The sequence below is a fragment of the Pseudorasbora parva genome, chromosome 9, assembly GCF_024679245.1.
Source record: "Pseudorasbora parva isolate DD20220531a chromosome 9, ASM2467924v1, whole genome shotgun sequence".
Taxonomy (NCBI): Eukaryota; Metazoa; Chordata; class Actinopteri; order Cypriniformes; family Gobionidae; genus Pseudorasbora; species Pseudorasbora parva.
In genome coordinates this window covers 9679046-9703622 of record NC_090180.1, presented here as the reverse complement: position 1 = coordinate 9703622, position 24577 = coordinate 9679046, and the positions used below count along the sequence as shown (strand labels likewise).

Here is a 24577-nt window from a genome sequence, read left to right as displayed (position 1 = left end):
TGAAGGTTCTTACTTATTTAAAACACTGTTACAAGAAATTATAGTCACTGGTAAAGTTTTTTTTTTTTTAACAAATAAACTATAGATGATACTTACTATAGATATATATTTAATAATAGGCTACTTATTATAGATTAGACTATACTTATTCCTGTTTTTACAAGTATCTATTCCAAGACAATATATAATCTATCTTAAATTCCCAATAGTTACTAGTGGAAAGGATACTATAGCCTACTAAAATAAATGTTTTGTCCGATTTTTAATCATTCTAGCTAATAATATTATAGAGCAGTTTAGTTTAGTGCATGGCTACCGTCTACATGTTCTCTCGTGGTATTTACTGGTTTGGCGTCCTGTAGGCATATTTGCAGTCCTTTGAAGCACGCCTGAGGTCACTGATCTCTCAGGAGCAAAACACCACATTCTTTTTTCTGTGCCCAGCAGAGCTGCTCTTTGACTTCTTTGCCCATATAAGGCAGGAGATACCATGGCAACCATGGGCTTGAATAGCTGTGTCAAATCCCTCCGAACCCCCCCGCCCCTCGCACGCACGCAAGCACACACACACACACACACACACACACCCTCACAGGCACGCGGCGCGCGCACTCTACTGGACACTGGCTCGCGCTCTCTCTTGTCCTTCTCAAGCCCTCGCGACTTTTGTACTTCCACAAGCAGGTAGGAATATTGAAATATTACTGGGATTTGACCGCCGTTAACGACACCTTAGCTTAGCATTCGAAGCGGCAAAGGTGAGCGGAAATAAATACTGTGTTCGCCGAAGTCAGGAGTGAGGTATGTCGCTAAAGCTATGGCTCCACCCCTCCCCCTGCTCGATGATCGCTGGAGGTTAGGCCGCATGTCTAATAACGTTACTGGCTCTCATAAAAAAACAAGAAACGGCCCGTTTAGCTCCGGATCACAGCGTAACCATTAACACGAGCTTACGTTAGGGTTCCATCCGTTTCGGTTTTGATTTACTCTCTCAGCGCCACGGTAACTGTTAGAGGGACTTCAAAAGTCTGTCCTCATTTCACAACAAATAAGCGCAGAGAGCACTTCCTTGAACGACCAGTATCGTGTACGAAGATGGTGTTCTGTTTTATTAGTAACAGTTATGCGAATATTTTTTGTGCTTACTTTCAGACGTTTATCTTTTGTAATATCAGCTTTGTGTGTTTATTTTGCTCCTCATTACTCTCTGGCAATGAATTTCGAAATGTTAGACATTTCAGTGAAATCCATTGATAATCTAACGTTACTCTGGCTACAAGCTTCTATGAAAATTTGTAAAAAATAATGTTATGCAAACATTTTATGTATATTATCTATACATGTTGTAAAAGCCACAGTATATAGAGAAAACTAGTTAAACTGTCATGGGTCCTATTATCCTGGGAAAAAAGTGAATATCCATACCAACAACAACAAAAATCTGTAGGTGACATGCGTTTTTTGTTATTTGCCATTACTATAGTACTTCCTAGGATAGTTTTTACATTTTGTAGTGAAATTTAGATTTTAAAAATGCAGTAATAACATTAAGTGACAGATGCCATGGTTTCCATTTAACTCGTTTTTTTTTCCCCACAGGTGTTTGAATTGGAAAATGCTTCCAAATGACATGCTATCCAAGGTGTAAGTAAAGAAGCGAGAGCAAGAAATGAATATGGTCAGTCGAGGAGGCAAAACAATATGCACAGCCCAATGCACGAAGAGCAAAGTTGACCGTCTCAGACGTTGACTGTCTGAGCCTAAATGTGTCAGACGAAGCTGTGGACAATTTTAAGATCTAGAGGCCTCCATAGCTTCTCATTTTAGAACACGCAGCTGTCAAAAAAAGGGGTCAACTGAAACGTTTGGGAGTATTTTTCCTCCTCGGTTGTGCTGAGAACTAAGCGATGGCCATGGTGAGAGGGGGGTGGGGAGATCCCAATGGGGAGACTAATGGACTAGGTGGTGACAAGGGTTACCTGAGAGGAGATGAGGATGATGGGTCGCCACAAGGAGGCGGCAGCGACATGGAGGCTGGGGAGGATGATAAAGGTTGTGTGGTGGACTGTGTGGTCTGTGGTGACAAGTCCAGTGGAAAACACTATGGTGTGTTTACCTGCGAGGGCTGCAAGAGCTTCTTCAAACGGAGCGTCCGACGAAACCTCAACTATACCTGCAGGTAACAGAGGGAACTTCAGCGCTGCTTGTGCTAGCTGTACGTGTTAATTGATGATTTCAGTCTCAACATTAAGTATTTTTGGTGCTTTTCAGATCAAACCGAGACTGCCAGATTGACCAACATCACCGCAACCAGTGTCAATACTGCCGTTTAAAAAAGTGCTTCCGAGTGGGAATGCGCAAAGAAGGTAACTGTCTATCCCGCTCATAATTTTGGTGAGCTTACACCACCAAAAATGTAAACGTCTGTTTTTTTTAAAAAGAAGTCTCTTATGATCAGCTGCATTCATTCAACCAAAATTACAATTTTAAAAAGCTGATGTAATAAAAATATAATATAAATTGTAATCTATTTTAAAATGTAATTTATTCCTGTGATGGCAAAGCTGAATTTTCAGCATCATTACTCCAGTCTTTAGTGTCTTCATGACCCTTAAGTAATCATTCTAAAATGCTGATTTGGTCCTTGAGTAAATACTATTATCTGTTAAAAACAGTTGCGTTTCTTAATATTAGGCATTATAAATGTGTTTGTTGTCATGTTGATAAAAAAAATAATGCATCCTTGGTGAATAAATGTATACATATTTTAATTTCTACCCTGAACTGAACTGAATGTGACTGGGTACCACAAATTTATGCAAATACAATGAGTCTTTTTACTGCATTGTTTTCACTGACTACATGCAAAAACAAGCATATGGCACAATTCATGTAGTCCAGTTTACAAACATGGCTCTGGTTTGAATCATTCTAACAAAAGTAATGGGTTGACATAGCAGAATGCTGTAGGAAACACTTGCTGCGTCCCAATTCACCTACTTATACTACGCCCTAAAAGTATGTACTCTTTTTGTAAAGAAAAAGTATATACTTTTGAGTATGTAGCAAAAGAGTATGCAAGCTTCAGGACGTACTACTTCGTCATCTTTAATGCTGCTCAGGTGAAATATAATGTGGACAGCACTGAATAAATATCTTTTAGTCAGGTTAAATAGTGATAGTTGGTCACTCAAACCCCTTTATCTAAACCTCTCTATTTAATCGTTGGACTTACACATGTCATGTTTAGTTTTTTTAACACTTTTTATCCACATTTGTAGTTCTAATCGAATCCTCATCCAACTCGCAATGGGTTGTGGGCAATATCAGCCGTTAGAGTGCACATCGATTCGCCCTTTCTAATTCTGACCGGAAATAGTAAACCATCCGGTAATCTTTGGAATACTCTTTTCAACATACTACGATTTGGGACATACAAATTATTTTTTCGAATACTATTTAGTATGGATAGTATGCGAATTGGGACACAGGGGCTGTTTTATTTTTGATAGTTGTAAGTAAGAGAGAGCTGTATTTTATTTTAAGCCGACCCAGATGGTGTTTGTTTACCACAGTTGCCAGTGCACATGATGAAACTTACATTAGGGCCTCATGACCTATATATTTTTAGTCTTCAACAGTTTTGAAATGAAGTGATATCAGTGGTACAATGTCTAGCTATATTGAACATTTCCATTGCTTATTTATAGTCTCTGGAGGTTTGACTTTAACAGTGTATCCAGTTTTTTTGAGTGCTTGTGTAATCAGGAATTAAATGCTTCTAATCCCTTCAGTCCTCTGACTCTGCCAGATGTTGCATGATAGCAAAAGAAAAGGCTGTTGTAAGTTTGTAAATTCATCTATCAAGCCTTTCAACTCCATCACGACTCTCCCCTTCTCTTCCCTCTCCCCCTTTAGCAGTTCAGCGTGGACGCATCCCACCTTCGCATTCGAGCCTCAGCCCATCCACGACTCCAGTGGGCGGTAATGCCGGGAGCGGCGTGAGCGAGTTCTACAACGGGCAGCCAGTGTCCGAGCTCATCTCCCAGCTCTTGCGGGCAGAGCCCTACCCTAACAGCCGTTACAGCCATCAGTACAGCCAGCAGATGCAGGGGGGCGGAGGATCCGCCATGGGCATCGACAGCATCTGCGAGCTAGCTGCGAGACTCCTGTTTAGCACCATCGAATGGGCCCGAAACATTCCTTATTTCCCTGAGCTGCCTGTATCTGAGCAGGTGGCCCTTCTGAGGCTCAGCTGGAGCGAACTGTTTATCCTTAACGCAGCCCAATCTGCCCTGCCCCTGCACATGGCCCCACTGCTCGCTGCCGCAGGCTTTCACTCTTCTCCCATGTCTGCTGAGAGGGTGGTGTCCTTCATGGACCAGGTGCGCATCTTCCAGGACCAAGTGGAGAAGCTGACCCGCCTACAAGTGGATTCGGCAGAGTACAGCTGTCTGAAGGCCATAGCGCTCTTCTCACCAGGTGCGTCAGGCACATTACTCTGATTAAACTGTATTTAAATGTACACGATCGGATCAAAGAAGATGTAATACATCTATGTTACATCCAATATGGTAGAGAATAATAATGAGGATTGTGCCGGCAGTCAAATTTCTTGCATTATATTGGCACCCTCTACTGGCAAAAAAAAAATTTCCTTAATATTTCCAAGATGCATTATGAAGCACATTTTAAACCTAAAACATTGTTTTGAATAAAGCACATTTATAAGAGTAAATAAATTTGTTATTTAGACTTTCCTGTATATTCTTTCCTGTACTGTGATGTTTGAGTTTAGATGTATACTCGTGCCCTTGGAAAAAACTATGCAGGGCTTCTTTTTTGTTAAATAAGGTTTTAAATATATAATTACACCAGCCCCACCACAGAATTACACTCTAAATTACATTTAGGTTTGTATTCATAATTTAAATGTAACCATAAAATATGCATAATATAGTAATGCTAATCAAATACACTCCTGAACAAAATCTTAAGACCAGGGAATGCATTGCAAGTTTTACCCATTTCGCACTAGTGGATCATAACCGGGTTGTAAGTGCTGATTCAAAATGCCAAAAGAAGAAACAGGAGCAAGAGACAAAAAATAGAGAGTAGGCAAATTATTGAAAACTGCATTTAAACTCAAACAGGCCGTTCATCAGCTGATCAAAAGTTTAAGCCCATAGCCCAAAAATAAACGCACAACAGTACTAAAAGTGTCAAAAAAGGACTCAGTAGTGAGTAGCCCCACTGTGTTTGTTAATCACTTCAAAAACTCGTTTCGCCATGCTTGATGCGACTGTTTCCAGGAGGCTGGTGGGAACGTTGCTCCATGTGGTGAAGATGGCTTCACGAAGGGCATCTACGGTCTGGAACTGACGTCCATTTTTGTAAACTTCCTTTGCCATCCATCCCCAAATGTTCTCAATGGGATTTAGATCAGGGAAACGCGCAGGATGGTCCAAAAGAGCAACGTTATTCTCCTGGAAGAAGTCCTTCGCCAGGCGGGCTTTGTGAATTGCAGCGTTGTCCTGTTGAAAGACCCAGTCATTACCGCACAGACGGGGGCCCTCGGTCAAGAGGGATGTCCGCTGTAACAGATCCACATAGCCAGACGCCGTTTGACGCCCCTGCACAACCTGAAGCTCCATTTTCCCATTGAAGGAAAAAGCACCCCAGATCATGATGGAGCCTCCTCCACTGTGCCGCGTAGAAAACATCTCAGGTGGGATCTCCTTGTCATGCCAGTAACGTTGGAAGCCATCAGGACCGTCCAGGTTCAATTTTTTCTCGTCAGAGAATAAAACTTTCTTCCAGTTTTCAATGTCCTATGTTTGGTGCTCCCTTGCAAATTCTAAACGGGCAAGTTTGTGCTGTGGGAGGAGACGTGGCCTTTGAAGACGTTTTTTATTCTTGAAGCCCTTCTCTAGCAGATGACGTCTTATGGTTATTGGGCTGCAGTCAGCATCAGTAAGGGCCTTAATTTGGGTTGAGGATTGACCTGTGTCTTAACGGACAACCCGGCGGGTCCTGCGGCTCAGTGCAGGTGAAATCTTTTTGGGTCTACCACTTGACTTTTTTGTCCCATAACTCTCAGGATTTTTTAAGAAATGTAAAATGACTGTCTTACTGCGTCCAACCTCAGCAGCGATGGCGTGTTGCGAAAGGCCTTGCTTGTGCAGCTCAACAATCCTGCCACGTTCAAAGAGAGAAAGCCTTTTTGCCTTTGCCATCAGGAGATCTTGACCGTATGACTGCTTGAAGGACAATGACACGAAAGCAATATTTTTGTGCAGATTTGACCTTTTTATGGCTATGGTCTTAAACTTTTGATCAGCTGATGAATGGCCTGTTTCAGTTTAAATGCAGTTTTTAATAAATTGCCTACTCTCTATTTTTTGTCTCTTGCTCCTGTTTCTTCTTTTGGCATTTTGAAGCAGCACTTACAACCCGGTTATGATCCACAAGTGCGAAATGTGTAAAACTTGCAATGAATCCCCTGCCCTGGTTTTAAGATTTTGTTCAGGAGTGTATGTAATGTTTAATGTGTAATGTTTTTTATATGTGTGGGAAATTATATATTTCAATATATTCACAGAATTTACCTCAGATCAATCAAAGAGCTGGAATACAAAGTTATTTTCTGTGTGTATTATAATTTCAAGACATAATTTCATAAACATTGTAAAATGTAAAATGATGACATACAGAGCAAAGCATTTCTAATTGTTTAATTTTTAAAGCAGTCTTGCAATTTCTACAAAACATGCTAGCCAGCTAGATAATTTTGCCTTGGTGTTCTATTTAAGTTTAAATCTGCAGACTGTGCAACCAAATGTTAGTTAGTAAAGCATGTTATACTATGGGCCGTTGAATGCTTAAATATGATTGGCTGATGAACGTTCTGAGTTGTGCAATTTTTTTGGGGGGGAAAGCACAGCGAATGTAGTTCCAGGCAGCTCTCTTGACCGCATTACAGTTCCATATCACTTTGCATAGTTAACTGTAATAACGGAAATTACAGGACTAAAAAAAAAAAAAAAAACATTAAGAAACTTAAAGGCTACATATTACATTTTTTCACTAGCGAGGTAATAACAGTGCTGTTTAGAGACGAACAGAGGTAATCTAACTCACACAAGCGTTCTTTCTCTCTCTCTCTCTGTGTGTGTGTGTGTGTGTGTGTCTCTGTCGATTTTGCTCTTTGTAATAACTTAATTAATAACTGCAGTAGATTGCTATCAACGGCTCATGCCTAGTTACCAGCTTTAAAATGACGTTTCGGGAACTAGTAAAAGAGCTGTTGGATGAGACATGAAACAAAATAGTCCTACTCGCAATATCAATTTAAGTACAAAAACCGAACAAATCCCTTTAAATATATATTCGGATCGATGTCTTGAGGTGTGGTAACCGTAGTACAAGCGGAATAATTGACTCCGGGCCGTTGAATTATTAGAAAAATAATGGACACCCGAGGTGTAACGGCCTCTCCGCTTTGTGTCCTGACCGCAGCACCACCTTGAGTGTGAATTATTTTCTAATAATTCAATGGCCTGTTGTCAATTATTCCTTACATAACAAATGAACAAATATGACAGTGCAGTGTTGTTCCAATTGGGGTATCACCCCCTATTCATTAGAAATAATCAATACAAATAATTATGTAGTAATTACAGACTTAATTATTCATAACCTTCATTTTTACAGATGGAGAATTTCAAGATGAACATTTTAGTGCAAAAGTACTGGTTATTATCACTTCACACTTAATTGTTGCATACAGTTAAGCCCCCAAAAAACACATGCCTCTCACACATGCAAGTGCTAATACTGTACCATCCGTATTGTTGAGCCCTGCATCATACTTTAGTTGAGTTACACAAAATCTAGTTTGAAACCTGTAGTTGCTAATATCTGCTGTTCATGTTTATCTTTAGATGCGTGTGGGCTGACAGACCCAGCTCATGTGGAAAGCCTGCAGGAAAAAGCTCAGGTGGCCCTGACCGAGTACGAGCGCATGCAGTACCCTGGACAGCCCCAGCGCTTTGGACGGCTTCTTCTGCGACTGCCCGCTCTGAGGGCGGTGCCCGCCAGTCTCATCTCTCAGCTCTTCTTCATGCGCCTTGTGGGGAAAACGCCCATTGAGACGCTCATCCGCGACATGCAGCTGTCTGGCAGCTCCATCAGTTGGCCGTATGCTCCAGGACAATAATCATTATCAGATGTGACCACAGAACCAATCTGGACGTTTTGGTCTAAATGTTTTTTTTTTTTTTTTTTTTTTTTTTACCACACATTTACATCTGATATTGACTTTATTACCTAGTGCTACAGGGTCATACTATGTACTATGACAATGCTCAATTCAGTAGTACATTGCAGATGGCTTGATTTATGTTCTGTGAACTGTTTCATGATGCCAGAATGCATTCTTTAAAATTACTTGAGAAATACTGGTTATCTACCAGCCAAAGGTAAGATGTTAGGTACAGTTTAACCACCAGTTATCACATGGAAATTGGTTAAAACCCAAAACGGGGTGTGAACATTAGTAACTTTGGAGTGTCTGGAGGAACCAAGAAATCAAGTCCCACTTAAACTGTTCTGTCCTGTCCTTGTGTACCAGAAAGCCTGAAGAAGCAGGAAGTAAGACACGATGACATCCAAAAACCCAAACAAACCAAACCCAAACAGTCAGAATTGGGACCTTGGCATTTGCTTTGCCAGTGATAACTACTTGGCTTGTATTTTTAGCTCTTTTTACTCTATCAATGCTAATGCATTTCTTTGAGGAGAGATTAGAGATTGAAATTTGCACAAACTAGTGCAACGATCGGATTGTTTTGTGAAATTTCCATTTGACAAAATACTTGTGGACTGTATCTGTACTTTGCGTTAAGACAGACTTATCTCTTAAAGAATAATTCATATTTCTTTAACGCACATTTGAGATAAATGACAGATGAAGTAGTCATGTTTTTTTTTTTCTTACCCCAGATAGAAACCAGTGAACATTCTTCATGGAAGTGGTGTTCATGTACATGAATAAGACAGTGTCTTATATGTGGTTTCTGTTCTGCTATTTTATTTTTTCTTATACTAACCAGTTAATGCTAAACTGGTAATAAAGTCACATTATATAAAGCGACCAAAAGAAATACCTCTACAGTCTGTTGAGACTCAAACGGACTCTGTTATTCACGGCTGTGTCAGTTTTTAACTTTACCTACACACTTGAGCTGCTCACTTTACACTAAAGAGGAGTGATTGGATCTATCTGTCTGTTATGTTTGTGTTACGAAGGCTGTTTTTGGCAAGAAACCGGCACTTCCTGTTTTGTCTTTTGTGCTCTGGTGTGGCGTTTCACCGGTGACAGCATGTTGTATTGGCTCTAGTTGTGAGATGTAAGTTTTCTAGCCTTATCATACATCTGAATGACTAATATTACCTCATATTTAGGCCTTGAAACATATCAGGCGGTCTAATATACATAAACGCATCAAAACGGCAAGATGTACAGTTTTCATTTTAATATCTTTGTCTTTTTAAATACTTGTGTATGACAGCTTGATTAAACAAAAGTATCATACATTGAGTTGTGTACTTATGAGACTTTTTTTTTTTTTTTTTTTTGCCTGTTACCTATCAAATCACAAAAGGATGTTTCCTATTGGGAGTTTTTATATTTAAATGGCAAAGATCTTTTTTTTTCTAACTTTACAGTCACAACTTGCTTAGCTTATATACCAACATTGACATATACAGTGTGTGCGTACATTTGTACAGTTTCAGACAAAGAAATCCTGAGGATCTGAAACATTAGTCTCTCTCCTTGTAGAGCCTCTGTCATAATTTTTCACTTGTTGCTTGATTTGACACAGTTCCTGCCTCAGTTTTTTGCACTGGAGCTTCTTGGCCTGGTATTCTGGAGACTATAAGAAAGGATATAGGCATTAGAGATTACAGACAAGCACATAACTCCGGTTTCACAGACGATATTTAAGACTATTCCCAGACTAAAATGCATGTTTGAGCTGTTTTAACTAAAAGCAACTTGCACTAACCGATCTTAAAACAACAGCACGTAGATATTTAGTAGATGCAAATCAGTAATGTTTTTTTTTTTTTTCTCCTAAGGCACATTTATAAAAGGTGCTTAATCTAAGCCTTGTCTGTGAAACCGGGCCATAGTGACTAAAGGCCTGTTCATACCAAGGATATATAGCAAAGATTCAGTTCTAAACATAAAAGAATGGCAGATTACTAAAAAAATGTCCCCTAGTGTGGACGCTAATATAGTTATAGTTAAAACTCCAATCTATATAATAAAAGTTAAAGAGTAAGTTTACTCAAATGAAAATTAGCCCTTGATTTACTCACCCTCAAGTCATCCTAGGTGTCTGGCATTCTTTCAGACAATTAAAATCGTTATATTTAAAGAGTTAATTTTTTTTTTTTTAAATGTCCTGGCTAATACAAGCTTCATAATTACAGTGAATGGCAGTCCAAAATAGTCCATCCATCCATTATAAAAGCAATCCATATGGCTCCAGGGGGTTAATATGGGCCTTCTGAACTGAATCAATGGGTTTGTGTGAAAAATATCCATGTTTAAAACTTTATAAAGTAAATTATCTATCTTCCGGCCGATCACTTTTCGTATTCAACTTACGGAAAATGAAGTGCCTTACATAGCATTAGCATTTAAACTGCTAGAGGCTTCTGAAAGAAGAATGTCATACACACCTAGGATGACTTACGGGTAAATCCTGAGATAATTTTTCCTTTCTGGGTGAACTAACCCTTAATATTCATTAGTGCTAATCAATCTAATACTGTATAAAAATGGTTTGTATTGAGAAATATTTTTCTTTACCCGCTTCAGATCCTTGAGTCGATTATATTCATCAGCTACAGCCTGTGATACAAAGACAATATATATGGGTTTTATTGACCTTATATCATAGACCAAGAAGTAGTTTACACAGCGATGCCATAGAACCATTTTTGAATTTATTTTTACTTATTTTGTTGCCTACCTGGAACTTAGTGGACTCCTCGTGAAGGGTGTCTAGCTCTCGGCTCAGTTTATTCATTTGATCACTGATCTCGTCCATTTCTGCACAAAGGTTCTTGTAAACAGCAAGAGTCACATCAAACTGTTTCTTGTACTGTCTGCGCTGTTTATCTGTTGTAATTTCTGAATAAGAGCTGCAGCAGAAAAAAATCAACAAGTAACTAGCTATTTTGCAAAGCAGTCTGCACTTAGAACAGTAAACAGGCAGAACAATAGACGGATTAGATATGAAGTATTTCTGATGGAAACTCACTCCTCCATCTCATACATGTCTAATTCATTGGCAGAGTCTCCACCAGTGGTGTAGCCTGTCTCACAGAGAACATCCTCAACCTCGTACATTTCAGGTTTCTCTTGCACTGAGCTGTTTTGCACTTCAACCTCCTCCACAGGGCTGGAGCTCATCCACTGATTCTGGTACAACGGCTCCGGGGGGCAACTGTTCACATTCTCAGAATAACTTTAAAACAAAATGCAATGAAAATAAGACTAGTGTGCTTTTGTACTGAGAATTTCTAGACTTAAACATGGAGGCCGCACTCACACATTGCTTTTGTATGCAGCTTCGCTGTAGACGCTCACTGTTCCCTCAGTGTAGGAGGTGAAGCTGTTCTCTGCTTTCAGATGAGGGGAAGCCTTCTCTGATAAAACCACGGTGGGAGTGTATTGAGTGCTTCGCTGGAACATACCGAGTATAAGTGTTAATGGAGCCGGAGAACCACAGAACAACATGGACTAAATCAAATTGAGTCAGAGACTAAAATTACAGCAAAATGACCCAAGCATCAGGCGCCTACTGGTGGGAAACGAGACCAGACCGGAGGACGATCAGAGATACCATCGCAGATGTCTCTAAACAATATGTATCTCAAGAGATCACTTGAGAAGCTGTACATCACACAATACACAGAGACACTATAAATCCATCACAACACAATTATCCCACCCTCATGCACATGCACGACTTCCTCTAATGAAGCGTGATTATTATAGCTTTCAGGAAACACTTGATGAGCGCTGTACATGGCACTGCCTGTTCGAAAATACCTGCATATCGTCTTAACAAACAACATCTGAGGTCATTTCTAGGAAAGTCACTGCATGTTCCAAGAACTTGGAATAACCAAGTCTGGAGTCTCACCTTAAAGTGAGTGAACCAAATAAACTAAACTCTTCATATCAAGTAGAAGATCTGTAAGTGTCTTTTAGTGAAACAATGCAGATCATATGTTTGATTATACAGCACTGGTGTCACAGGTTTAGGTCCACAAATTCAGTTTGTTAAACCATCTCAAAATCAATTCCCACAGTCAAAATAAATTAATACATTCATCAATTAATTCATTTTATAAAAGTATATATATATTTTTTTATATTTTTATATAACACATTTTTTTTAAAGTTTTAAACTTACTATTCATCACAGTATTCTGAAAAAATCATGGTTTCCACAAAAAGTATTAAGCTGCACAACTGTTTTTAACTGTGCTAAAAATAAGAAATGCTTCTTGAGCAGCAAATTAGCATATTAAAATTATATATATATATACGCTGATCATGCATAACATTATGACCACCTTCCTAATATTGTGTTGGTCTGACTTTTGCTGCCAAACAGCCCTGACCAGTCGAGGCATGGACGCCACTAGACCCCTGAAGATGTGATATCTAACACCAATATGTTAGCAGCAGATCATTTAAGTCCTGTAAGTTGCAAGGTGGGGTTTCTATGGATCTGACTTTTTTGTTCAGCACGTCCCACAGATGTTTGTCCAATTATAATAGCCACTGTGTCCATCAGACTGGACAAATTTTCCCAGTAATGTGACCAAAAATATTTAAGACCCATCGAATCTGAATTTAAGACATTTTAAGGTCTTTTTAAAAAATAAAGGAAACCCTTATTTAAGACTTAAATAAGGACCCGCGGCCATGCTGTATTTTTCTGTTGCAATTTTTTATATAACAGATATTTAGCTGCCTATAGTACCATAAGGTATAAGACAATTTAATAATAACTGCATTTATGTTTACATTTAGTGTTGAAGAGATGATCCATGCAAATATACACCTACAAAGAATGTTTCACAACAAAACATTCAAAATACATTATATACCGCAGGCTTCACATTATTCTGAGTGCATGTTTGCTTTAAGGACTGGTTGTCTGGGGTTGCAGTTTGCTATCCTGTCTAAACAAGACACAATATAATCTAAAACGCTAAAACACGACTTGAATTCTCTGCACCAGACCTGACACAAAAATGTTTTTCTAAACCTAAGAATCCTAATAAAGATATTCAAGATATGCTAAACATATTATTAGCTTTAAATAATTGAAAAATAAACATACCAGAAAAATGGTGTCAATAGCAACAAACTAAATCTGAATTGCCAGCTATGAACTCACCCAGTCTTGTGAATTCTGACTCCTGTCTGTTCTGAGGATAGGTGGTTCCTCCCAGAAGATATTATGTTTGCCATGATGCCATATTTTGCTTCGAGTCTTATAGGCAAAATAGGCCGCAACAGCCAGAGCAATCATGACAAACAGCCCACAAACCAGAGCCACAGCCTAAAATGAAACAGAAACGCGTCTTTATGAAAAGAGCCATGTTGCATTTAATGTGTCATTCATTACACTGCAAAAATATATATTTTCTTACAGTATTTTTGACTTGTTTCACAAGGAAATGTCACCCAAAAAATGAAAATTCTCACCTTGTCATTCCAAACCTGTAAGCTTTCTGTCCCTCCTTTGACAACCTACGTAACTACTACTTTCAAGCCCCAGAAAGAGCTAATAAAGCACTCACGTCGCTTCATGAAATTGAGGTTAATCCACTTGGGTCACATGGATTACTTTAATGATGTCTACTACCTTAAATCGGTAGTTCTGTGATTTTTTTTCTAGGTGGGGTTGTGTTTATGGGGCTCAGTATAACATGTCTTAATACTTCTTCTTTTTTTTTAAAGCCATATTTTTCTTATATTTTACCTTAAGTCCACACCTCTGTCTTCTATGAAGCCCATCCCTCCGAAAAACGCAATGGTCTTAGACTGGTTAGATGGCCAAATGTAGTTTCATGTATTTATATTGGCTGAAGTGCCAAGCACAGATTGTCCGGAAACGCCGCCCCTTACCATTACGGGCAGAAGTCACATCTGTGGTGACTAGCAAGGGTTTATGATGTCACCAACCCAAACCGGCCGTTTTTGTAGGCAAAACTTTAAAAGACAATATCTCCGTTTGCATTGAACTTTCAACGCTGTAACTTTGCAGATGCTGTTTATGCTTGAGCAGCAACATTACATACTAACTAAAGTTAAAAAAGTGAAATCACATGCAACCACCCCTTTAAGATGTTTAACCATTTTTTGTTTTTTCAGAAAACAAGACTTCTCAAATAAAAAATATTTTACGAAAAACAAGACAAAAACATTTTTTTTTAAGTGTACAGTGAGAACTATGTCTTGTCAAACTGACCTCCTCAGGATCCATGAAGCAGTAGTGATAGAGATATCGATTAAAGGATGGATATGCACCCGGGAAGCCTGTGCCGGCTCCAGCGCTGATGCTGGGATTCCCTAATGAGGTCTGACACATCATCAGGATGGGGTTGTACAAGATGCTCTGTGAACTCTGGGCCATGGGATTCACCCCAATGACAAATATGATGTCTATAATACACTGAAGAATCGCCAGAACCACGTCCACCACAAAAACTGTAAGGTAAAACGTTTTTCCGCGCACACACCATAACTTTGAGAAACTGGTCACTAGGACGGCCAAAGATACAACAAAATTAAGGGCTGCCATTGAAATCATAGCTGACTTTGCTGAGTAGGGTGTCATGTAAGAGCTTTGATAGCCATAGGTTCCTCCATAATACCCAGACCCCATGCTGTAGCCCCCAGATCCAACAACATAAGCTCCGATGCTGCCCTCGTAGCCATGCATATCCCAAACTAGAGTGGAAGCAACACAGGCAAAAATAACAAAACAGAGAAGAGCAGTCAGTCCCTCCATAGTTTTCACGATGCCCGGTGGTGAGAACCATCTGTAGAAGTGCTGAGGGTTTCCCTCCGTTTGAGGAGCATCAGGCACTGAAGAGTATAAGCCATAGTCGCTCCGCTGAGAGTAGACACTCCTGGATGTGTACATATTTAATGGGGCAACGTAGTGTGGACTGTACTGAGGTGGGCTGTCATAATGCTGTGTTTCAAACATGATTCATGAGAGAATCTGAAAAGAGAAATGAGATTTAGATCATAAGATCATCTGGGGACAGAGCTATGCAATGCTTCTGAAGTTAAAATCAGCATTCTTTTTCAGACAAAGAGCTGCTCTCATTTATTGTTTTACATTTTAATCTCTTAAAACTATATGGACAAATAGCAGTATTATAGTGGTAAGAAGAGCATTTATTGTTAACTAACTATTAAAATATTTTAAGTATGAAAATGACAAAAAAACTGAAATAAAAATATAGCTAAACTACAGTAATTAGTTTTAAGCACACCGCTAAAATATAGTAATAATAGTATAATAGTTTATATAAATAGTAAAATAACACTGACACCACATTGCCACTTGACACTCATATGATGCCCTCAATTAACACTGAAAATCCACTGCCACTTCAATATACCTGTATATATTTATATCCTAATTAACTTCATAATCAAAACTTTAATCAATATTTATCCTATATTATTATAATGATTCTATCCAGTTATGATTTTGTTTTAGTTTCTTGTTTTCTAAAGTGTGTATTTGGTCTCTGAGGAGTGACTGAGGGTCTGGCCTAGAGATGTGTGATGGGTCACTAAACACTGGTAACAAGGTCGTGTGTTTGGATTTTGGAGGTATCACACACCCCTAACATGTCAGGAGTGCAGTAACAGCGTTTGCTCACTTAGCCCGGCTTCCAGATATGAAATATGGATTTGTCTTTCATTTAATTTATTTTGTTTTATTCCTTTTATATTTCCTTTTACTGAAATACTAAAAAGTTGAGATGAATATTGCCTGTACTATTGTGTGTTCCTCTCACTAAAGGAAAGCACATGTTATCAGTATGTTTTGGTAAGAACTGGTTAGAACTGGAGCTTAATCAGCTCCAACCTTGGAGAGACTGTGTATCTGTGTATGTGCACAATATTCTATGTTACAGATCAGAATGGTGTTCAATGGGCACCCTAAGAGATGGGTGGACTTGTTGTTCTGGGCAAGCTGGCGCCTGCTCCAGATCTGGAAGGTCACTACGGGCCTAATTCTGGGTGAAAGCATCAACAAGTGACACGTCAGTGGAAACGTGCATCAGATTAACTGACTCGAGTGGAAATTTACCATGACTGTGTATTGTCTCTGAGCCAATCAGAACCATCCACACTGCAGTAATGACGTGGATAAGACCTTGAAAACGGTATAACTGTTGGGACAATTGTATGTAAGATAGGGCGGGGCAACAAGACGGTGAGAGAGGGAGCGCGGCCTACGAACTCCTTGTGAGACTTGAAGCTGGCTTCTGCTTTTTAAACTGCAAACTATTCTAAGTAAATTTTTCTTTTAATTAATTGCAATCCTGACTCTGTCTTCATTTCTTCACTACTGGTCCTGGGTCATAAGCTGTTAACCCCTAACAACACCCACATATTCTCAATTAAACAATTATTAATTTGATAATAATTTAATTTATAAAAGTAATATAGTGTCCAGTCATCATCACTTCTGATTGGTTAGTACAGTGCTCCAATAAACTCCACACTTTTGAATGTGATATTGCTTTTATATAACATAATACATTGATATTGATCAACATGCATTGTAGACACACTATTGTTAGTCTATTTTTCACTATGCATCTCGGGTGCGATGACTCCGATCCTTCAAATATTCATATTCTTGTGTAATTGACGCGTCATCCTCAATAAACCTGTCTCTTGCGTGATACCCAGAAATTTTGAATATTCCTAATATGATTTCTGACCTGTAAGGTTGCCAGAATAATAATCATACACTGTTAATAGGCCAGAGGAGAACTGGCGCCCCGACTGAGCCTGGTTTCTCCCAAGGTTTATTTTTTTCCATCATAACCGATGGAGATTTGGTTCCTGGCCACTGTCACCTTCGGATTGGCTTGCTCAGTTGGGGACACAAACATTTTGATCTAAGTTATTCAACTAAATATCCAAATAAAATTAATTTATTAGGTCTTAATCAATTGTATAAACTATAATACTGATCTGCCAACATTGTCGCTATATGATAAATTAAAATAAGCTGATAACGTCACCGTTTTCTCCAGAACGACTATATAGTCAAATCCAATTTTGTTGCAATATTCTCCTGTTTAACACTGTGAAGCTGCTTTGAAAAAATCGTCATTGTAAAAGCGCTATATAAATAAAGTTGAGTTGACTATGCCAATAAAACTATTTCACAAAGAATTAACCTATCTCCAGAGCAATTCACAGCCTTCCTGAATTGGTGTTTTTTTAAGTATTGGTCAAGTGAATGATTCGGTGACTAACTCATAAAAACATTCACTTGTTTAGTTTCTGAATGACAAGCGGAGCGATACTAACAGTTAAAAGTATACATTTTATCCCTACATTTGTTCCCAGTGATTAAAAATGTACAATTGTTAGCACAGCTTAACTCATAGACCTACAGGAACATTTAAGATGTAACACACCTCTTTATAGCACAAACAACATTCTCACTCTGGTAGAGTCCAGCTATAAACATCATTCCCTTCATCAGGCTACTGCAATTCAGGCGAGATGCTCTGAATAATTCAGAGAAACATGAGCATATGCAGTCATTGGGGGTTTTCATGCTGTAAGTTTTCTTCCTCGTATTTCTGTTGCATCCCCAAAGAGCAACATACAGCCATTATATGTGAATAAAAGAGGTGAGGAGTTGCAATGCTAACAGGAATATTTCTAATACCTTACCCTCTTGGTTAATTATGCTTTGGAGAGTGGATGAGCTGCACACCTGTGGTAACTTGAAAAGAGTGAATAAATAATTCAAGAGCTGAAAATCAACCTAGCAAGCTTCATACAGCCTCACAGGTGCATGTTGAATGGACAGCTATTCTAGAATTTAAAAAAAGAGGAGAAAGCTGTTTTTTGCAACATTGAATATAACTGTACAACTTTCCTCTTGAAAACAAACAGCTATTATTTTAGATTGTTCTGCTCATAAGCGATCCCAACCCCTTGTTTCTGACATCTACAATCACATGAAACGTGAAAAGTCATTCGCAATAAAAATGTCTGTTTCTGCATTGACTACAATCCATTGTAAATAAATCCAGTCTATCCTTTTGCAGTAAATAAATGTTGCATAAAACATTATGTAACTTACCGTAACACAACAGCCGCTTGTCTTTTCCTTGTTTTCCTTAGTCCAACTTTCCTAAGCTTGACAGATTTTTTTGTCAGGGATTGTTTAGTGTTTGAGTTAATCCATTTGATGTGAATACCTGTGACAGCTGCTGCTCATGGTGACTCGTGTGGAAGACCTGGGCCTGAAACTCTAAACCCGTTGCTACTGATACAATCAGTCTTATTGGCTCCTAAGTGGGTCGAAAGTTACAGTAGATGAGAAGCTAAGTTAATGATTGTTAATGTTCTAAAGTGCTTTAAAGCGACAGTCTAAGTCTAATTTCACTTGTTTTTGTTTCTGTCAAAGCAGGGCAATTTTGTTTTCTGTAAAATAGGATTTATTTCCAAATTGTAATTACAATTTTAAGAACCATAAAAGCAGTTGCAGTGTAATACTGCAAATAAAAAAGTATGATCTGTGAAAGTAAAGTTTGTGGATTAGGTTAAGCCTTATTGTTTTGATGGTTCTTATTTCTTGTTGTGATTTGTAAACACTAACAATTATACAATAGAGGCATCATAATATGTATACAATTTTAGTAATTGCTGTCCTTTGCAGTGAAATTTTGATCAAAATCACGAATCCTCATCTTGATGTGGCTTAGTTTTGCTTTTAGATATTCACACCGTTCCTTCTTCTCCAGAAAGTAGGGATCCTTGAGGAAGCACATAAGAAGTTAAGATAAACAACATTAAATAATTACATCTCATGTTTCTCACTTAGTTTTTGTTGCAAGAGGTGACTTACGTTCTTTTTTTGCTCATATGTTTTCAGTAAGCCATTGATTTTCTTACTCTCCTAAATAAAACATCCATGCACAAACAATTGAAACAACTTATTTGAATAGTCTAATAAAAGGTAATACAGAGACAATCTAAATGACTGTAATATCACGCCTCACCTCAGGGTTTGTCTTGTTATTGATGAGTTGGCTCATCATGGTGTCTAATTCCTGAAACTTCATTAAAGTGGCTGTGATCTCCCTGTGCAGTTCCTTGTACTCCAGGTATTGGTCATTAAAGACTGCTTTGTATTGCTCTCTGTCTTCTATTGAATGGATTTCAGGATATTTTCTGGTTAAAAAGAAATAAACATTTCTTAAATAATTATTTACAATATTTTCCCAATGCACGGACTGAAATAATGGGTTTTGCCTTACCATCAGGTGCATTTCTAAGTAAATACCCAGACATAGCAGCATGAATCAAACAGCACCACATGACACATTATACATTAAGTTGTTAAACAAAGTCGTCCTTTTTGTCTTACATATATGCAATCATGTAAAAATTTTAGGACACCCAATTGAATTTTATGGTTTTCCAAGTTTGGCTAAAACCAAAAGAGCATATTAGCACAAATACCTCCTACAAAAAGGCAACCATGCTGGTGGAGTGGTGATGATTTTGGCCTTGTTTTGTACAGGACCTGGGCACCAAAGTATTCTAAAGTCAAATGTGAGACCATTTGTCCAACAGCTAAAGCTTGGCTAAAATTGGGTCATGCAACCGGACAATGATCCGAAAATCACCAGCAAATCTACCACAGAATGGCTAAAAAAGAAAAGGAAATGTTGCAATGGCCTAGTCGAAGTCCAGATTTATTGCTGCTAAAGTGAATCTACAGGCAATTGAATGATAGGGTGTCCTAACTTTGTCTCCCATGAATTTTCCATTTGTACTTTATTTTCGCTAAATAAAAAATAATAATGACACAGCGAAACATTTGTTGTTCGTTTTACTTTCCACATTTTAAGACCTGCCAAGCACTAGATGATTTTTTATTATGCCCTAATACAGAAAACCATGTAATTAAATAGGGTGCCTAACATTTTCACATGAATGTACATACTCTTTGGTTTTAAACCATAACACCTAAATTAATTATAGAGGCTTAAATGGGTTCCCATTACGAAGTTCCCAACACTACTTTTTTCCTAAGTATATGATTTATTTTTATTAGACCAGAAATACACCATGAAGAATACTAACATTATAAAATCAGCGATGACTCTGGGTTTAGGTATGTGTCCAATTGGAATAGCTCCAGTTAAAATCTTTCGCTCTTCAGCTCTCTCTGAGACATAAGCCAGCCTGCTCTCATTCACAGAGCTTTGATCCATTTCATCTTGGAATGAAATTTTTTTGGATCTAGTCAAGGAGCTGCCCATATTGGATGCGGATTTCAGAGTCTGCTGCTGTAACTGAAAGATAACAGTCATTGCAATTAGTACAACTTGATAAGAATAGTGAGGATTTTGTGGAAACCAGGAATTTCATTAGTGTCGTCTCTTAAAAGTGAAGCAAAAACCCAGTGATCACTATTGTAGCATTTTTATGAGGTTTGGAACAAAAGACATTCATATTCTAATTATTTATATATATATATATATATATATATATATATATATATATATATATATATATATATATATATATATATATATATATTCACACTCACCTAAAGGATTATTAGGAACACCATACTAATACTGAGTTTGACCCCCTTTCGCCTTCAGAACTGCCTTAATTCTATGTGGCATTGATTCAACAAGGTGCTGAAAGCATTCTTTAGAAATGTTGGCCCATATTGATAGGATAGCATCTTGCAGTTGATGGAGATTTGTGGGATGCACATCCAGGGCATGAAGCTCCCGTTCCACCACATCCCAAAGATGCTCCATTAGGTTGAGATCTGGTGACTGTGGGGGCCATTTTAGTAAAGTGAACTCATTATCATGTTCGAGAAACCAATTTGAAATTATTGGAGCTTTGTGACATGGTGCATTATCCTGCTGGAAGTAGCCATCAGAGGATGGGTACATGGTGGTCATAAAGGGATGGACATGGTCAGAAACAATACTTAGGTAGGCCGTGACATTTAAACAGTGCAGTGATGAAAATATAAGTAAGATGATGTTCAATTTTTTTGTTCTCGAAGCAGAAAAATTGGTCATGCTCAAGGATTTTAGCAAGTTTGACAAGAGCTAAATTATTATGACTAGAAAACTGGGTCAGGGTATCTCAAAAACTGCAGTTCTTGTGGGGTGTCGTCGGTCTGCAGTGGTCAGAATCTATCAAAAGTGGTCCAAGGAAGGAACAGTGGCGAACCGGCGTCAGGGTCATGGGTGGCCAAGTCTCATTGATGCACGTGGGGAGCAAAGGCTGGCCTGTGTGGTCTGAGATGAGATAATGTAGCTCAAATTGTTAAATAAATTAATGCTATTTCTGATAGAAAGGTGTCAGAATACACAGTGCTCTGCAGTTTGCACAATCACAGTTTGTTGCGTATGGGGCTGCATAGCCGCAGACGAGTCAGGGTGCCCATGCTGACCCCTGTCCACCACCGAAAGCGCCAACAGTGGGCATGTGAACATCAGAACTGGACCACGAAGCAATGGAAGAAGATGGTCTGGTCTGATGAATCCCTTCCCTGGGGACACATGGCACCAGGAGGCACTATGGGAAGAAGGCAAGCTGGCTAAGGTAGTGTGATGCTTTGGAAGTTAATTTGAAACGTACCACCGACCTAAGCATTGTTGCAGACTATGTACACCCTTTCATAGAAATTGTATTCCCTGGGGCCTGTGGCCTCTTTCAGCAAGATAACCCTCCCACAAAGCAAAAATAGTTTAGGAATGGTTTGAGGAGCACAAGTTTGAGGTGTTGACTTGGCCTCTAAATTCCCCAGATCTCAGTCTAATCGAGCATCTGTGGGATGTGCTGAACAAACAAGTCCAATCCATGGAGGTCACAACCTCACAACTTACAGGACTTAAAGGATCTGCTGCTAACAGCTTGGTGCCAGGTCCACAGCAAACATATACATATATATATATATATATATATATATATATATATATATATATATATATATATATATATATATATAGTTATGCTGCTTAATTATTATTATTATTCATTTATTTTTGTGGAAACTGTGAGTCTGTGATGCAGTTTTGAAGGATTTCAAAAGAAAGCTTTTCTAACTTCATAAATGTATTTTGATAACTGTAGTTGCTTTGAAAAAAGTATAGCCTACTTACCCACACTTCTGGGCAGTATTTTAAAAGGTGTATTTACCTGGCTGTTCATGGCCTTTTTCTGACGACGGGCAGCTTCATGCTTCCACATTTTAAGGCATGCCAGGAAGCTTATCAAGTACATGAGCACGTTAATGAATATAAACGCAGTCCCAGCCATCTGACCCCCCTCAACACGACACAGATTAGACAGGACCGGGTTGACTCCGACCGTCATGAAGCAAAGCCCACCACGATTCAAATCATTCACATAGACGATACCCGCTGCCATGTACAACAATGAAAGGACTAGATTCATTACAGCCTCAGTGAGAGGCCACCATTTGGAATCCAGAAGGATTGTTCGGTAATACATTGTCAATCCCAGAACCATCAGGTTAACGGTCAGCATCCATGAGAGTCCAACAATGACCAACACAAAGGTTGTCATGGGTCCAGTGTAACGGTATCCTTTCATATCAGTGAATCCATAATTTGGCCTGTAATAGTTGGACCACTCACTGTCTCTCTGAATATATGCACATACACAGGCAAAAACCATCCCGCCGAATACAAGTTGAAGGCCAGCAAGCAGCCTTAAGAGGCCAGGCCAAGACTTCAGGTAGGAGTATTTTAACCGGTATACTTCTAACTTCTCAGCGTAGTACTCTGCTGGATGGATACTGGTCAGTTCAGATTCAAGGGTGTCATATGTGTACCCCATTGAACCTGGGGGTAAGTTTGGCTTGAGGTCATCTGAAAGCCAATGTTTTCTGTCCAGCAATGGAGAAACAGGTGGACTACATCTTGTGCCATTGGGTAGTATTTTAATTCCCCCGGAAGATGTTGAAAGCGATTCAGAATCAGCCTTCTGCCATTTCTTAAACACACCAGTCCATGGTTTCAGAAAGAAACTTTTTTTAGTCTCCTCACCATCTGTGTTGTCATTCTGCTTGGCTGAACTGTCCTGATAATAAGAGGGGAAGTTTGAATCCTCGTTGTCATCATTGTGAATATTTGTAGGATCCTCCTTCGCATGTGCTCTGCTGAAATCTTCACTTTGAGAGGATGAGACGTCATCTGAATATAATCTGCTGAGGTCCGTCATTTTGTTGACTGGTGAGGAAATCAAGGTCTACACCTGTACAGTCATCTTATAGAGAACGCTATCAAACTTGAACACATATAAAGAAGATATTGTCATTTTAATATCACTTCACACGTTATCATTCTCAAATATATTCAAAATTGGATGAGTAATGAATAATAACATATCAGTTTATTTAGCCTATATTGTGTTTTAGAAACTGTTGTGAGCATATTTAGCAATCAGCTTCACAAACAAGACTTTGCTGATGGTCTTTTTAGCAGATATAGTTAAAGTTGTTTTCAATGTACATCAAGTACAGCCATAAACATATACTCAAAAGTTTCAGATTATCATCTGTAAGGCCGAATTTTGCTCTGTAACACATAGGCTATCAAAAACATCAGACAAACAACAACAAAATTCCTCACCTTGTTCTCAGAACTGACTGATGTGCTGTTGGTACGGCTGACTAAAATGGCTTCAGAAAGTAAAAAGTGAGTCAGAGGCACTGTGGCAGGAAGTCGGAGAAGAGATTAAACATTAAACCTGCAGGAGCCAAGTCTGGTGACAGACACAGGCTGGCATTCAACTACCTGCTGCTGCCAGTGAATGCTTCTCCACAGAAACTGGACTCAATAACATTCCTGAAACCCTCAAAGGAAATTACCCAAACTACTGATTTTTACCCCCACTGGAATCATGTAACAACTACAAAATTCATTAACTAAAATTATCCCTTGTCATGAGGAGCTATCGCGCAATATTCTGTTATTCGCCACCTAATCACTAGAGGGCAGTAGAGGAGTATCGACCAGCATATCTCCTCGTGCATCAATGTCCGGCAAGCTACTTATTTTAATGGATATATTTTGTTACATATGCAATTTCCATAACATATGAAGAAATGCTTAAGCGTCAGTGTATGGTAGATCATCAGGAAAAATAGGTAAAATTCCTCTTTTTCATGTAAACACAGAAGCAGCC

General features: G+C 38.7%; 2 protein-coding genes across 3 annotated transcripts; one reads left to right on the top strand and one right to left on the bottom strand.

The window, feature by feature from the left end:
* The first annotated feature begins 549 nt into the window (after window positions 1–549).
* On the top strand, window positions 550–9601 carry nr2f6a (nuclear receptor subfamily 2, group F, member 6a). Of its 2 annotated transcripts, none has more exons than XM_067453789.1 (5): window positions 550–684; window positions 1600–2179; window positions 2272–2366; window positions 3922–4482; window positions 7944–9601. In XM_067453789.1, the coding sequence occupies exons 2-5, from the start codon at window positions 1908–1910 to the stop codon at window positions 8216–8218; spliced, it is 1203 nt and encodes a 400-aa protein (XP_067309890.1). In that variant the 5' UTR covers window positions 550–684; window positions 1600–1907; the 3' UTR covers window positions 8219–9601. The 2 variants fall into 2 exon arrangements, with proteins under 2 accessions (XP_067309890.1, XP_067309889.1); XM_067453788.1 differs by having other exon boundaries at window positions 3919–4482.
* On the bottom strand, window positions 9522–24239 carry zgc:154006 (uncharacterized protein LOC563016 homolog). Its single transcript, XM_067452970.1, is given in 13 exon segments — window positions 9522–9938; window positions 10883–10924; window positions 11046–11217; window positions 11337–11543; window positions 11628–11761; window positions 13494–13658; window positions 14571–15329; window positions 19021–19137; window positions 19230–19280; window positions 19384–19555; window positions 20474–20685; window positions 22565–23677; window positions 24022–24239. Coding segments are annotated over 12 exon segments (3222 nt in total). The 5' UTR covers window positions 23612–23677; window positions 24022–24239; the 3' UTR covers window positions 9522–9794.
* Window positions 24240–24577: the final 338 nt, after the last annotated feature.